The sequence below is a fragment of the Solanum pennellii genome, chromosome 3, assembly GCF_001406875.1.
Source record: "Solanum pennellii chromosome 3, SPENNV200".
Classification (NCBI taxonomy): Eukaryota; Viridiplantae; Streptophyta; class Magnoliopsida; order Solanales; family Solanaceae; genus Solanum; species Solanum pennellii.
In genome coordinates, this window is record NC_028639.1 from 17,730,667 (window position 1) to 17,745,819 (window position 15,153).

The 15,153-nt window shown below is 35.6% G+C and overlaps 1 protein-coding gene across 1 annotated transcript; it reads right to left on the reverse strand.

Annotated features, from left to right (window-relative positions):
• Window positions 1–7,463: 7,463 nt before the first annotated feature.
• Window positions 7,464–10,848, reverse strand: LOC107014977 (rhodanese-like domain-containing protein 9, chloroplastic). Its single transcript, XM_015215118.2, has 6 exons — window positions 10,688–10,848; window positions 10,368–10,609; window positions 10,142–10,292; window positions 8,134–8,219; window positions 7,946–8,050; window positions 7,464–7,711 (listed from the first exon to the last, which is right to left on the reverse strand). The coding sequence occupies exons 1-6, from the start codon at window positions 10,723–10,725 to the stop codon at window positions 7,638–7,640; spliced, it is 696 nt and encodes a 231-aa protein (XP_015070604.1). The 5' UTR covers window positions 10,726–10,848; the 3' UTR covers window positions 7,464–7,637.
• Window positions 10,849–15,153: the final 4,305 nt, after the last annotated feature.

Sequence of the window (15,153 nt, forward strand, 5' to 3'; positions counted from 1 at the left end):
GTTTAGTTACCCATAGTCATAATCACAATATTCAAATATATGATATAAGAATTGATGCACTTACTTCGATGAGAAAGAGTAAAATCCAAAAGTTCACTTGATTAATCAGCAAAAGTCACCAACAATCAATTACAAAAGTCTCAAAATATTCAAGAATCTCAAAATAATCAATAATCGCTCAAAGAGTCTAAAAAAATAATCAAGAGTCTCACAATATTCAAGGGTCTAACCTCAAAAACGAGGTTTTTCGAACTATTTATAAAAAAATTAAAACCTAATTATATAAGTACTCTATTTGCTGGAAATCTGTCAAAACGCGGCTGGATCGACGGACCTCGCGACGGATCGTCGTGGTCACGACGGACCGTCATGGACTCCGTTGTCCCATACTTGTGCAATTTCTTCTGCTGCTCTCTTCATTACCCTCGACGGCAGGTATGACGGATCGTCACAGACACAACGGTCTGTCGAGGGTCTCCGTTCCAAAACACTTGAACTCTTGGAATATGGGTACTGGGACTACTTCTTTGATATTCATGACGAACCTGCAGGACGGACCGTCATGGCTACGACGGTCCGTCACGCACTCCGTAGACTCACACTTGGTCAGACTTCCCCATCTTCCTTCAGCAGCTGCACTACGATGCCACCTACGGACCGTCACGGGCACGACGAACCGTCACAAGCTCCGTAGGTGGTACTTTTCTGTATTTCTCGCTCAAAAACCTCCGCATTCATCTTTTAGACAGATTTCCTGCAAATAAAGAAAAACTTACATAAAAATTAGTACAAAAAGGCTTTTGGACACACTAAACTTAAGGAAAAAGTATTAATAATACCGTGAAACCACGGTATATCAAAGACACATGCTCGAACCCTATGGGAGCATCCTGAAAGTTTGTATGCTCGGAAGACTTGACAACAACAAAATGTTCATAATAAAGTAGATATTGAGTTTAAAGTATCATGATGGTTCTCAGATGAGAGACCATCTGAATAACTTTCAGAGGATCATGAACCAATTATCTGTTATGGGCATCAAATTTGATGAAGAAATTCAAGGCTTGCTTCTACTTGGTTCCTTACCAGACTCTTGGGAAACAATTCTTCATTGTCAAATTCTGCTCCTGCTGAAGTTATCTCTATGGATTCCGCCAAGAGTAGTGTCTTGTACGAAGAGATGAGAAGAAAAACTCAAGGCTCTTCTTCGTCGGATATCCTGATAATTGGCCCTAGGGGAAGAAACGAAACTCGTAGTTCTCAGTATAGAGAACAAAATAAAAGCAAATACAGAGGCATACTTAAGGATATTGAGTGATATCATTGTGTCATGAAATGGCACACAAAGAAGTTCTACAGGAAGTTGAATAGGGGAACAAAAATAAAGAGAAAACTAAAGAAGATGGCAATGAAAATTGTCTAGCCATCGTCACCACCGAAGATCTTGTTACCTTCCTTGATGTGGACACGATAAATATTGTTTGTGATGAGTCAATCTGGGTTGTGGACACTAGAGCCGCATCTCATGTGACATCAAGAAAAGATTTTTTCTCTTCGTATACTTCTGGTGATTTTGGAACATTGAGTATGAGTAATGAGATTATTTCTAGGGTGGTTGGTATTGGTGCAATTTGTTTGGAGACTAGTGTTGGAACTAAACTAGTTTTGAACAATGTGAAACATGCTCTTGATGTTCGTGTGCATCTTAATTATGTTGGTGTTTTGGATAAGGATATGCTAGTACCAACGGTGATGGAAAATAGAAGCTCATTAAGGGTTCCTTGGTTATGGCTCGTGGTGACAAACATTGTGGTCTATACTAGACTACGGCCTCTACTTGTGTTGATATGATGAATGTGGTTGAGAGGGATAGCTCTTCAACATTATGGCGTAAGAGGCTTAGCCACATCAGCGAGAAAGGACTTAATATTCTAGCAAAGAAGAAATTATTGTCAAAATTTTAAACTAGAAAAGTGTGAGCACTGCTTGACTGGTAACCAAAATAGAGTTTCCTTTAAGTCCTACCCCTCTTCGAGAAAGACAGAGATGCTTGAGTTGGTGCACTCTGATTTATGTGGTTCAATGAAGACAAAGACATTGGGTGGTGCACTCTACTTTGTCATTTTCATTAATGATTGCTCGAGAAAATTTTGGGTCTATGTCTTGAGAACTAAAGACCAAGTGTTAGGTGTCTTCAAGCAGTTTCAGGCTTCAGTTGAAAGACAAACTGGAAAGAAACTGAAATGTATTTGTACTGATAATGATGGTGAAATATTGTGGACCATTTAGCGAATACTGCAAGCATCATAGCACCAGAATACTCCTCCTAAGACTCCTCATCTTAATAGTTTGACTGAGAGGATAAACAGGACCTTGATAGAAAGAGCTAGATGTTTGCTTTCTGAAGCAAAGTTGTCAAACTCATTTTGGAGTGAGGCTTTATTGACCGTTGCACATTTTTTAATCTATCTCCTGTTGTTGTTTGGCAAAGTGATGTACCAAATAGTTTTTGGTACGGAAAGGATGTTTGCTACGACCATTTGAGAGTATGTGGTTGAAAAGCTTTTGTACATATGCCGAAAAATGAGAGGTCAAAGTTAGATGCCAAGATAAGGCAGTGCATCTTCATTGGATATGGCCTTGATGAATTTGGTTATAGGCTATATGATCCAATTGAAAAGAAACTTGTAAAAAGCGGTGATATTATTTTCATGGAGAATCAAACGATTGAAGATGTTGAGAAAGTGGAGAAGGTAGAATCTTCAAGTTTTGATGATATAGTTCATCATGATAAAGTTCCTCACACAAATGTGCATGATGTTGTTGGGCTTGATAATCATGATGACGCCCAAAATCATGTATCTAATCAATATGTTGATGTTGATAATAACAATAATATTGTTATTGATGATCTTGTTGTTCATGAAGTTGTGGATGAACCAAATATTTCGCTTACGAGGTCCACAAGACAGCGGGTTCCTTCCTCCCGTTATTCACCCAATGAGTATGGGTTACTCAGTGACAGGGGATAACCTGAATGTTATGAGGAGGCCATGGAAGATGAGCACAAAGATCAATGGATTGAATCCACGCAAGATGAGATGAAGTTTCTACATGAGAACCACACTTATGAGTTGGTAAAATTGTCCAAAGACATGAGAGCTTTGAAGATTAAATGGGTGTTTAAAGCTAAAGTTGAAGAGCACAACTTGAAGCCCAGGTACAAAGCTAGTTTGGTTGTTGAGGGATTTAGTAAAAGAAAGGGTGTTGACTTTGATGAAATATTTTCTCCTGTTATGAAAATGTCTTCGATTCACAAAGTTCTAGGTTTGGCTGCTACTCTTAATTTAGAGATTGAGCAGATGGATGTGAAGACAATTTTCCTTCATGGTGACCTAGAAGAAGAGATTTATATGGAACAACCTGAGGGCTTCAAAGTAGAAGGTAAATAAATTTTTGAGTGCAAACTCAAAAAGAGTCTATATGGCCTAAAGCAAGCTCCTAGACAGTGGTATAAGAAATTTGAATTTTTTATGGGGGAGGAAGGTTATAAGAAGACTTCTTCATATCATTGCGTATTTGTACAAAAAATTTCTGACAATGATTTTATCATCCTCTTATTTTATGTGGATGATATGTTGATTGTGGGAAAGAATACTTCCGAGATTGACGAGTTGAAGAAAAAGTTGTGCAAGTCTTTGCAATGAAAGACTTGGGTCATGTCAAACAAATTTTAGGCATGAGAATTACTCGTCTCAGAGATGAAATAAAGATTTATTTGTTCTAGAAGAAGTACATTGAACGTGTATTAGAGCTCTTCAATATAAAGAATGCTAAGTTTGTTAGCACACCTCTTGCTGGTCATATGAAGTTGAGCAAGAAGATGTGTCCTACAACTAGGGAGAAAAAAGAGAGCATGGGCAAAGTTTCATATTCCTCCGTCGTCGGAAGTCTAATGTATGCAATGGTATGCACTAGACATGATATTGCTTACGCAGTTGGTATTGTCAACAAATTTCTCAAAAATCCAGGAAAAGAGCATTGGGAAGCTGTGAAGTGGATACTCATGTACTTAGAGGAATCTCAGATGAATGTTGTGTTTTGGATCATCAAATCCAATCTTGAAAGACTATATTCTGATATGGCAGGTGACCTTGATAACAGAAAAACCACTACTGAATATTTGTTTGCTTTTTCAGGGGGAGCTATATCATGGCAGTCGAAGTTGCAGAAGTGTGTTGTAATATCTACAACCTGAAGCTGAGTATATTGAGGCTATTGAAGCCAGCAAGGAAATGATATGGCTAAAACAATTTCTTCAAGAGCTTGGTTTGCATCAGATGGAGTATATTGTCTATTGTGACAGCCAGAGTGCAATAGACTTGAGCAAGAACTCCATGTACCATGCAAGAACAAAACACATCAACGTCAGATATCATTGGATTCGTGAGGAAGTGGAGAGTGAATCATTTCAGATAAAAAAGATCAACACAAGTGAAAATCCAGCAGATATGTTGACCATGACGATACCGAAAGACAAGTTTGAGCTATGCAAAGAACTTGTGGATATGAACTCTCTCTAAAGAAGTTGAAGATACCTTCTTCCAGTGAATGGGAATGGAGGGAGAGATTTGTTGAGTCCATTCCATATTTTGGTCAACTTTTGCTATTTAATTGTAGTTGTTAAAAAGGAATAGTAATTAGAGTTGAAAATAAAAGATTTGGTGGTTGACAAATTAATAAGATTTGCAATCCTTTTTTGACTTTGTTATATTTACCTATGTCATTAGTGACATAGGCATGATTTTTCCTTCTATAAATAGAAAATTCTTGCTCATTTGTAGAATATATCAAGTTAGAGAGAAAATCCATTTTGAGAGCAAGTGAGGTATTCTATAGACTTGACGAAAAAAATAGTCTATGAAGAAAAATAGAGTGTGAGCGATATTTTAGTATGGTGGAAACTAAAAGAGTGTTGTTCCTTTTGAGTGTATAGTAGTCACTTTGAGTATTGTATTCGTGATTACACAGTTAAAATTTGTTACTATCGTGATATCAATTGCTCCTCTTGGCCCGTGGTTTTTTCCTTATTTAGAAGGATTTTCACATAAAATTCTTTGTGTCATTATTTTCCATTTTATTTTCATTGCTTTTACCATATATATTTTTGTGCTTGTCCGCGTTTCCCCAACCATATCTCCATGGTACAAAACCTAAATTAATTTTTAACTATAATCTACTTAATAAGACAACATTGTTCTCTTTTTCCTTACAAATTGCAGTACTTTTAATACAATATTCTAGAAGAATCAGGTCTCTTGTGTTCCAACTTAGAATAGGATTGCTCAGTTAAGTCCTCTTCGTCTTCTTTCTGTTCTCTTCAAACTTACCAATTTCATACTTAGACTCATAGATTTTCAATTTTCCCAGTTGAACGATCTAAAATGTTAGGTATTAATCTAGCCTAAATTTATTTATCAGGTGCAAGATCATAGGTAGTTATGTTTTGCCGTGTTATTACTGTTGTGATTTTATTTATTTAATAGAATCAGGGAGTTGCTTCTAATATAGTATTGGAAGTTGTTCGTCGTTTCACATCAAAGCTACTTCTTTTTTTATATGCACGCACATATCCATTAGTTCCACAAGATACTTATCACCTCCTTCGATACACAAGTTCTAGGTACCATAATGATTCAATCGTCAGTTTCCTTCTTCATCAACACTTGCTATAGGCACGTCAGTCAGCTGTGTTGGACATGTTCCTTTGACATGTTCCAATCGTCAGTTCCTTTCTTCTTCAACAGGGACAGCTTCAGGTGTCGCTTTATGTCATTTTGAACTCCTCACAATTTTACATAAAAATATAATGTACTACTTTATTCCATTATTTTACTTATAACACATAATTATCCCTTAGACTATGAATCTCAGACACATATTTAACTAAATTAAGGTCTTTAACCAATTCTTTTTTTTTTTGTAACTTTTTGATCCCTATATTCTATATAATATAATTTATATATGTATATATATAAAGATAAATGACTGAAAAATTTAAATATTAAATAGATATTGCATAAAATAATGAGATAAGATACAAGTATCCCTTGAACCATATATGACCAAAATATCAGTGACACATGACTTTAACTAAACTAAGGTCTTATTACCATCCCGAACCCAAGTTTTAAAATTTTTGTAAACCTTTATGGATTACGTGTCATCCAAACATCTCCTACACGCCTCAACTACGTGGAGTCACAAAGTGTGTCACGTAAGTCAAAAATGTGTATAAAATTACAAAAAAGAAAAGTTCAGAGGGGTAATCGGACCTTAGTTTAGTTAAGGTATGTCTATGAAATTTCGATCATAGTCTAGGAAGGTACTTGTGTCTTAAGTATGTCATGATATTTGGACGAACCGATTGGAATCAGATTATTTGAGAAATTGAATCGTTATTGTGGATTCTATGTTGGCTAAGTTGAGTATTTATCTGTTTCATGTGATAAATATTATATCTATTTTGGTGATATATATGTCTAGTGTTTTTTATATTGACACGTTAGGAATATGGCCATATATTTGTTGTTGCTAATTGTTGGGCAATTGAAAGGCGTGTGTGTAATTGTGATGATGGTAGTTATTAGTAACGATATTGGTAACCCTTGAACGAAAAAAGGAATGTTAAAAACATGGCTAGAGATTGAACTAAGATGATAGAAAGATAAATCTAATCCCCTGTGAATTTTTAGGTTATAGAGCGAAACATGATTGATAGTGAAATTATTGCATTTCATGTTTGTTGATTTGTTAACTTTTTAATATGTTACATAAACAAGTCTTAGTCAGTCGATGATGCCGGTGTACATACATATATACTATCCTTGCTACACTCATTTGGGGTGTATGTGTGTTTCATGTTGTCGAAATTTATGCATGTTCCGACTAATGAGCATGGTAAAGTTGTTAAAGAACTTGTATGGTATCCCAAAGAAACAATGAGTTCAGATTTCAGAAGATAACATCCTATGCAGCTGTCTCTAATATGTATATGCAGACTGGGTCGGTGATCCAAATGACAGAATCTCTACATCCTTTTGTACGGACATCATCCAGTCAATGATCATCAAGAAAGTAACTCGGTCATCCACGGAGACAGAGTATATATAAATGATCAATTGTCAATGCACTTGGGAGCAAAACTTACTTCATGCGTTACATGTATTGTGACAATGTTTATTTAGTGTTTCATATTCGTATAAAACATGTTGTAGTAGATTCTGCATATGTACATGACTAGGTTCAAGTTCATGCTACGCATACTCATGCTACTTGTTGATACCTTCACTAATTAAGCCACTATCTAAACCAACTTTCACCAAATGCATTAGACTATATATAAACTCTAATCTTTAATATTCTCCGCCATATATAGAAGTTGATATAAAATTTATAGGAAGAAACACAAAGAAATAGCATTTAGTATTTCATTAATTAATTAATTAAGAAGCAATATGTGTGTTTTACCAATCAGATAATAGTGAAATGTGACATCTATAAAAGCTGAATGATGCTAATATCAAACAGTTCTCTCTCTACACAGATACTGGTGACGCCAAGCAAAAGTGTAAGTGTTAATTACTTGAAGGAGCCATTTGAAGAATCTGTTCTGCTTGATCAGGGAAGAAAGTTACAAATAGAAGTGCACCTGAAAGATCAGTCAGTCCTTTATCAGATCATCAATTCATTATCTACATACAACAACATATAATTCTACCAACATATGCAAACAGTAGAGAGGTTCTTTCAAAGACTTTACAAGCTACAAAAAGTTGCCTCCTACAATAATGTTGATTAATTTGAGTACAAAACTTAAAAACACTTATGAGCTAGGAAGCATTGTATTGAAGATGTACTAACTACTCTTATATATATAACTTACAGATAAGCACAGTTCCAAGAACTGCTGAAATCTTGCCCTGTATGGTAACCAGACCAGCTTTACCAGCGTCTTGTAGTTCCTTTGAACCGACGGAATCAAATGTCCCTGAAAAACAACACAATCATATTCAGTTTTCAGCTAGTCCACGTAATATTAAACTGAAAGTGTTAACGTCAGGTTAATTTTACCAGGTTTTACGGTCTGAAGACCTGATGTTATGCACGCTATGTTGTCATAACCTGCTCTCTCTAATCTCTCCGCAGCAGCTGCGGACCTTAAACGAAAAACGATGATCACCACAAGTTAAAGAGATGAGGAAAAGGTAGGTTATCATCCATCCATAGATATAGGCGAAATGGTCTAATGACAACAAACCTCTGTATTTGTATGAGTTTATATTATCAATCTTTCTACTTAATCCTTTACCAATTAAATGTCTTCTATTATGTGTATAGCTCACTTATCCTTAAACAGATGACGTGTTAATTTCATGTAACATAGGTTAGCAACACATCATAATATCTTCATCATCTATTTTTTAAAATTATTCATCAAAATATTAAATAAACGGTAAAATTCCTATTTCTCTCACCTTCCTTCTAGCTTCCATCAACCTCCCTCGACCCACAACCACCGTCATCACCATCACCTCCACCATCTTAATCTTTGTTTCTTCCATTTAAATTTTTCTTCATACAAAAGAAGAGGACATCGGGAATGAAAAATTTAAAAATATAAGATCTAAATTGTCATCTTCCTTTGTTTCCTTTCCTTTTGCTTCCCTTGAAAGTCTTTTGTATTTGAAAATTTTTTTACTCTTTAATGGTGGTATTTGATGAGACTAAAATGAAAAAAAAATAAATGAAAAAGGGGGATGGAACGATTACTATTGTAAATTTATAGGTGAAGATGATGTTTGAAGAAAAATACTACTTTTAATTTGTTGATGAATAGAAAAGGTATTCAATATATGTTTTCTTAAGTACTAGAGGGGAATTTAAGGCCAAAATATGAAGCACGTGAATTATTAGTTTCTCTAAAAGATTAGGTATTTTATGTATAAGATTTTTAGAATTAATATAAATTGTCGTGCTATATGAAGGCTAAATAATCTACTTGATTGAATGTTGAGTTATTCCTGTGATTCCGACCTAAAACCCTTAGATAAGTTGAGTTGGGATAAAAATAATCTTCATCAAGAATGGTTCACTATGACTTATAATAGAATTTAACAGGAAATAGTAAGAGATGTTCTCTCTTTGGGTATGCAATGTAAGTAATTACTTTCTTTTCATTTAAAATAGTGATGTTACATTTTATTTAGTAATTACAATATAATTTATTGATAAATATATAAATATACTCTATAACTTGGCTTCGAATTATATTTATGCCCTTCAACTTTGAGTGTGCACAAGTAGACACTTAAACTTGTATGAAGTTGAACAAATAGACACACATGTCCTACATGTCATCCTACATATCATTTTTTGTCCTACGTGGCGTCCTACGTGTATTGTGTCATATAGGACTCACATGTTTATTTATTTAAAAGTTGGATAGTTAAAATGCTTGTTTGAGCATTATGAAAGTTGGAGGTCAAAGTTAAAATTTGAAGCCAAGTTTAGAGTCCAATATATGCATTAATATTATGCATAATTTATTTGTTGCCTGAAAACTGTATTCTATTATAAATTTCCTTCTTTGAAATCACTTAGGATGGCTTGTGATGACAAATCGACAGTTTCTATGCATACTTGAGCCGGGATAGTTAGAATTAAAGTAGTGTTCGTTGAACAGATTTTTTTTATTGCTATGTCATTTATCTCTAGAATAGTTAGGGGAAGACTAAAACAATTTTAAATTGAATAGATTATAATAAATGACATTAAATCATTCACATTTAATCATGTTTTTGTAAATTTTGTTAAAGGAGATTTACATACATTTATCAATTTTTCAAGCAAAGATTCATATCATTGTTGACTATATTATCTTAAGTAGCTTCACATACATTTTATGGAAATGTGAATTTTATTGATGAATAAAATCATTATTGTGAATTTCAACATTACCTATTTAAATATATAGAATTTGTATATAATAATGATAAGGGGTAAACATGCAACATGTTCCCAAAGACTAGTAATAAAATTGTATATTAATTTATCATAATTGGGTTGAAGATAAACTTACCTTAGACCCTCTTGACAGACGAGTAAGAGCTTGCTTTGAGGAGAAAATTGAGATTTAACAGATTGCACAAACTCAGGATTGGGTTTAGTAAATGGCAATCCAAAAAATAAACCAGCAAAATTATTGTGGAGCTGTCTCTTTACAATGGTCCCTGTACAACAAAATCGAATTATCAATCAATCTTTCTTTCTGAAACTTCATGCCGAATCAAACAAGTAAACCTTACTTATGTCATTATCTGTGTTTTCAATAAAGAGTGGTACATGATAACAGTTTTTGATATGAGCTCTCTCGAATTGAGTTTTGTCACGTACATCTACTACTGCATATCCCTCAACACCTACAAGTTTCTTGGCTTCCTCTGCATTTACAAATTCAACTTGTGCTTTTATTTGAAAACCTCTTCCTCTTTGTTTTCCTTTCACAACTAACAAAGATTTACATGATTCTGATCCCAATCCCAACAAGCTGAAACCAACAAAATACATCAATTTATAGACAAACTTATATATATACAAATCAATCACTTCTTTTTTTTCTTCTTACCTATGAGAAGAGAGACCATAGCAAGTAATCCCTGCCATCGTTTCCCACTTCTTGTTTTTTTTTTCTTTTTCTTTTTCTTAAGGCACCAAATCCCATTCCCATGTTTAGATAGTTTCTTCCATATCCCTGCCCCACAAGAAATTTAAGATGGTCAATAGAATTCTGCCATGTGGAACTCAATAGATATACTTTTTCTTTATCCTCCATTTATATATATATAACATAAACATTATGCTTTTTCACAAATAATAATACTGAGACGATTTTAAAACATATTAATGAAATGAGATAAATTTATTTTAGCTTTAAAATGTTATAGATTTTTAAGATACGAAATTACCCTCAATGCATCAATAAAATATTACTTACTAAGCAACAAGATAAAATCTAAATTTCATCCCATATTCTGATCTATTTGTAAATTTGACATATAGTCTTGATTTTCTCACTCAAAATAGGATACGGAGTTTTGACATCTTATGTGTAACTTGGTAGGAATGAAGTTGAATGGTTGGCTAATGAAAAATTTTGGATAGAATTGAATGTAAGTTTCACCTTCAAAGACAGATTTAGTTTGTAAAACCATAGAATTCATTGTTAATGAGTTGACCAGTGCATCTAATATATCCATGGATATATAATATAAGAGATGCGCAACTGAAAGAGTTGGTTTTGGTTCTTGTGGAATCAAACTAAATGGAAGATGAATTAATATGAATATTTGGTAGGAAGATAATTAGTACAAAATACAAGTCAAAGATTGTATCTTGGTAGGTGAAAGTTAGGCAAACCATAAAATGGTTTGCTATCTTAACCTTGACAATTTTGACACATAGTGATGTCATGGATGACATCAATAGGATGAATTTATTCCTATAAATAGGTAGCTCTTAATTCATTTTCAAATCATCCTTTCACTTGCCTTCTCACCTTCTAAGGCATTGTGTTCTCTCTCTTGTAGTATTTCACTTATATTCTTTGTATAGTGAAATAAATATTGGTGCAGTTGTTCTTTGGTGGACGTAGGATCATTTTGATCCGAACCACGTTAAATATTGTTGTTCTTCCTTGTTCTTTAGTTTCACGTTTCCGCTAACAATTGGTATCAGAGCAAGGTTCTGTCTGAGTATGCTCTGTGGTTGCAGCACAGTCTGAACTTCCACATCAGAAAAGGATTACTTTGGTTTTCTGTAGTTCCAAATACATTGTAGTAGAAAAGGAAGAACAAGTAAAAAAAAAATGAGTTCCATGAAGTTTGAAATTGATAGATTTAGTGGGCGCAACAACTTCAATATCTGGAAAATCCAGATGATAGCGTTACTGCGGAGGGAAGGTTCAATCCATGCTATTGACGGAAAGTACCCCGATAAGATATCGGATTCCGACAAAGAAAAGATTGAAGGAGATGCATTGAGTGCAATCCAACTGTCCCTTGCACCTAACGTACTTTGTGAAGTGAGTACAAGTACCGAAGAGACGGCCAAAGAGTTATGGGAAAAGCTGGAAGGGCTTTACCAGGACCAGTCAGTGACAACAAGGATGTTGTTACAACGGCGTCTTCATACATTTAAGATGGATTCAGGTACTTTGTTGCAAGACCATCTAGATGCGTTCAATAAACTTGTGATGGACTTACAAACTGCTGGAATTAAAAAGGACGAGGAGACACTTGCATGTTCTTTACTATTTTCATTGACTTCAAAATATCGTGATATTGAGAATTCAATGATGTATAGCAAACAACCTATTAAACTTGAGCAAGTGCGGCAAGCACTAAACTCTTGTGATGTGCGGATGCATTTTGAAGGAGACAAAAGTGACGAAGCTAGTGGACTCTTTGTAAGAGGTCGTACTAGCCAAAAGGGAAGGAGCAAATCGAAGTACAGATCAAAGTCTCGTGTGAACAAAAAGAATGCGGAGTGTTGGGGCTGTCACAAGAAGGGGCACTTTGAACGAGATTGCCCTATGTCGAAGTCCAAAGAAAAGGCGAGTGCATCCATTGTTGAGAAAGTACATGATAATGATGATGATTATGTACTAACAACATCATGCAATAATGGAGTCTATGACAACAAATGGATCTTAGACTCTGGTTGTACTCTGCATATGACATTCCGAAAAGATTGGTTCAGCAGCTATGAAACAAGCAGAGGAACTGTATTAATGGGCAATAATGCAACTTGTAAAATAGTTGGCATTGGTTCAGTTCATGTTCGCTGCCATGATGGAATCATGAGGACTATTACAGAAGTCCGTCATGTTCCTGATCTAAAGAAGAATTTGATCTCCCTGGGTACTTTAGATAAACAAGGCTATAAGTACATGAGTGAAGGAGGAACTATGAAAGTGACTAAAGGGTCTTTAGTCATGTTGAAGGCCAAGCTGGAGGATGGCCTCTACACACTTGCGGGAAGCACCATTATTGGCTCTGTAAATGCATCTACAGTGCAGTTATCTAATGATGACAAGGCAAAATTATGGCACATGAGACTAGGCCATATGAGCGCACGAGGATTGGAGATGTTGAGCAACCGCAACCTTTTGAATGGTGAGAAGATCAGCACACTTGAATTTTGTGAGCACTGCGTCTTAGGGAAGCAGAAAAAGGTCAGCTTCAGCACTGGCAAGCACAAGACGGGAGGGGTGCTAGACTACATCCATTCAGATTTATGGGGTCCCTCTAAGCTTCCATCAAAGGGAGGAAAGAGGTATCTTCTCACATTCATTGATGATTTTTCACGAAAGGTTTGGGTGCGTTTCCTGAAGACAAAAGGTGATGCTTTTGAAGCATTTAAAGAGTGGAAGATTTTGGTTGAAAATCAAATTGAGAGGAAAATCAAGTATCTTCGCACGGACAATGGCTTGGAGTTTTGCAGTGAAGAGTTCAATGATTTCTGCAAGGTTCATGGGATCGCAAGGCATAAGACGGTCAGGCACACACCACAGCAGAATGGAGTTGCCGAGAGAATGAACAGAACTCTTCTTGAGAAGGCTCGTTGTATGCTCTTACAAGCTAAGATGTCCAAAGTATTTTGGGCTAAAGCAGTTCATACTGCTTCTCATATTGTCAATCGGTCTCCAGCATCAGCGATTGACTTTAAGACTCCGAATGAGGTCTGGTCAGGTGAACCCTCTAACTATTCATACTTGCGAATATTTGGGTGTCCAACTTATTATCATGTTAATGAAGGTAAGCTTGAACCAAGGTCTAAAAAGGCCATATTCGTAGGGTATGTTGATGGAGTAAAAGGGTACAAACTATGGTGTTTGTCTTTACTCAAATTTGTAGTTAGTAGAGATGTTACCTTTGATGAATCCTCTATACTTGATCCTCGTAAAGTTTCTATGGAGTTATCTAGAAACGAGAACAACGAGCAGGTGGAGCTACCGGTGGAGCTTACCAAGAAACGGGATCAAGAGACTCAAAGTGATGAGTCAAAAGATGCAGAAGAACTTGCTTCCAATGAACCATACACAATTGCGAAGGGAAGGGACAAAAGGCGGATACGGAAACCGGAACGTCTTATAGAGCAAGAAAATCTGATTGCACAAGCGTTCGTAGCTGCAGAAGAAGAGATTAAGGATCTCGAGCCCTCTTCGTATATTGAAGCAACTTCTTGCAAAGATGCTGCACAATGGCAGTTGGCCATGATGGAAGAGATGGAGTCTCTTCACAGAAATGAGACATGGGTCTTAGTTAAAAGGCCAAAGGGGATGAGGACAGTTGGATGCAAATGGGTCTACAAAAAGAAAGAAGGTATTCCAGAAGTGGAAGCTGCTAGGTTCAAGGCGAGATTGGTTGCAAAGGGTTTCAGTCAGAAGGAGGGAATTGACTACAATGAGATCTTTTCTCCAGTCGTGAAACATAGCTCAATTCGCGTGCTGCTAGCATTGGTTGCACAATTTGATTTAGAGCTTCAACAGCTTGATGTCAAAACTGCTTTTTTACATGGTGATCTAGAAGAGACAATCTATATGGATCAGCCTGAAGGTTTCCTAGCTGAAGGAAAAGAAGACCATGTATGCCAACTGAAGAAGTCTTTGTATGGTTTGAAGCAATCCCCTAGACAGTGGTACAAGAGGTTTGATGCATTCATGACTACACATGGATTTTCGAGGAGTGCATTTGATAGTTGTGTGTATCACAAGAAGATGTCTGGTAACTCTATGATTTATCTTTTGTTGTATGTTGATGATATGCTTATTGCTGCTAACAACATCACAGAGATAAATATTTTGAAGAAACTGTTGAGCAAGGAATTTGACATGAAGGATCTAGGAGTTGCAAAGAAAATCCTTGGAATGGAAATTTCAAGAGAAAATGGTGTTGTACATCTTTCTCAGAAGAGGTACATCCGAAAAGTTCTTGAAAGATTCAATATGGATATGAGCAAGCCTGTAAGTACACCTTTAGCTTCTCATTTCAAGCTTTCAGAGTTACAAATGCCTCAATCTATGGATGAGGT

Coding starts and splice junctions, on each gene's coding strand:
- LOC107014977 (XM_015215118.2), bottom strand. CDS start 10,725: ATGGCAGGGATTACTTGCTATGGTCTCTCTTCTCATAG. Junction 10,293..10,367: donor AAACACAGATAATGACATAA/GTAAGGTTTACT, acceptor TTTGTTGTACAG/GGACCATTGTAAAGAGACAG. Junction 8,220..10,141: donor GTCTGTCAAGAGGGTCTAAG/GTAAGTTTATCT, acceptor TTTTCGTTTAAG/GTCCGCAGCTGCTGCGGAGA.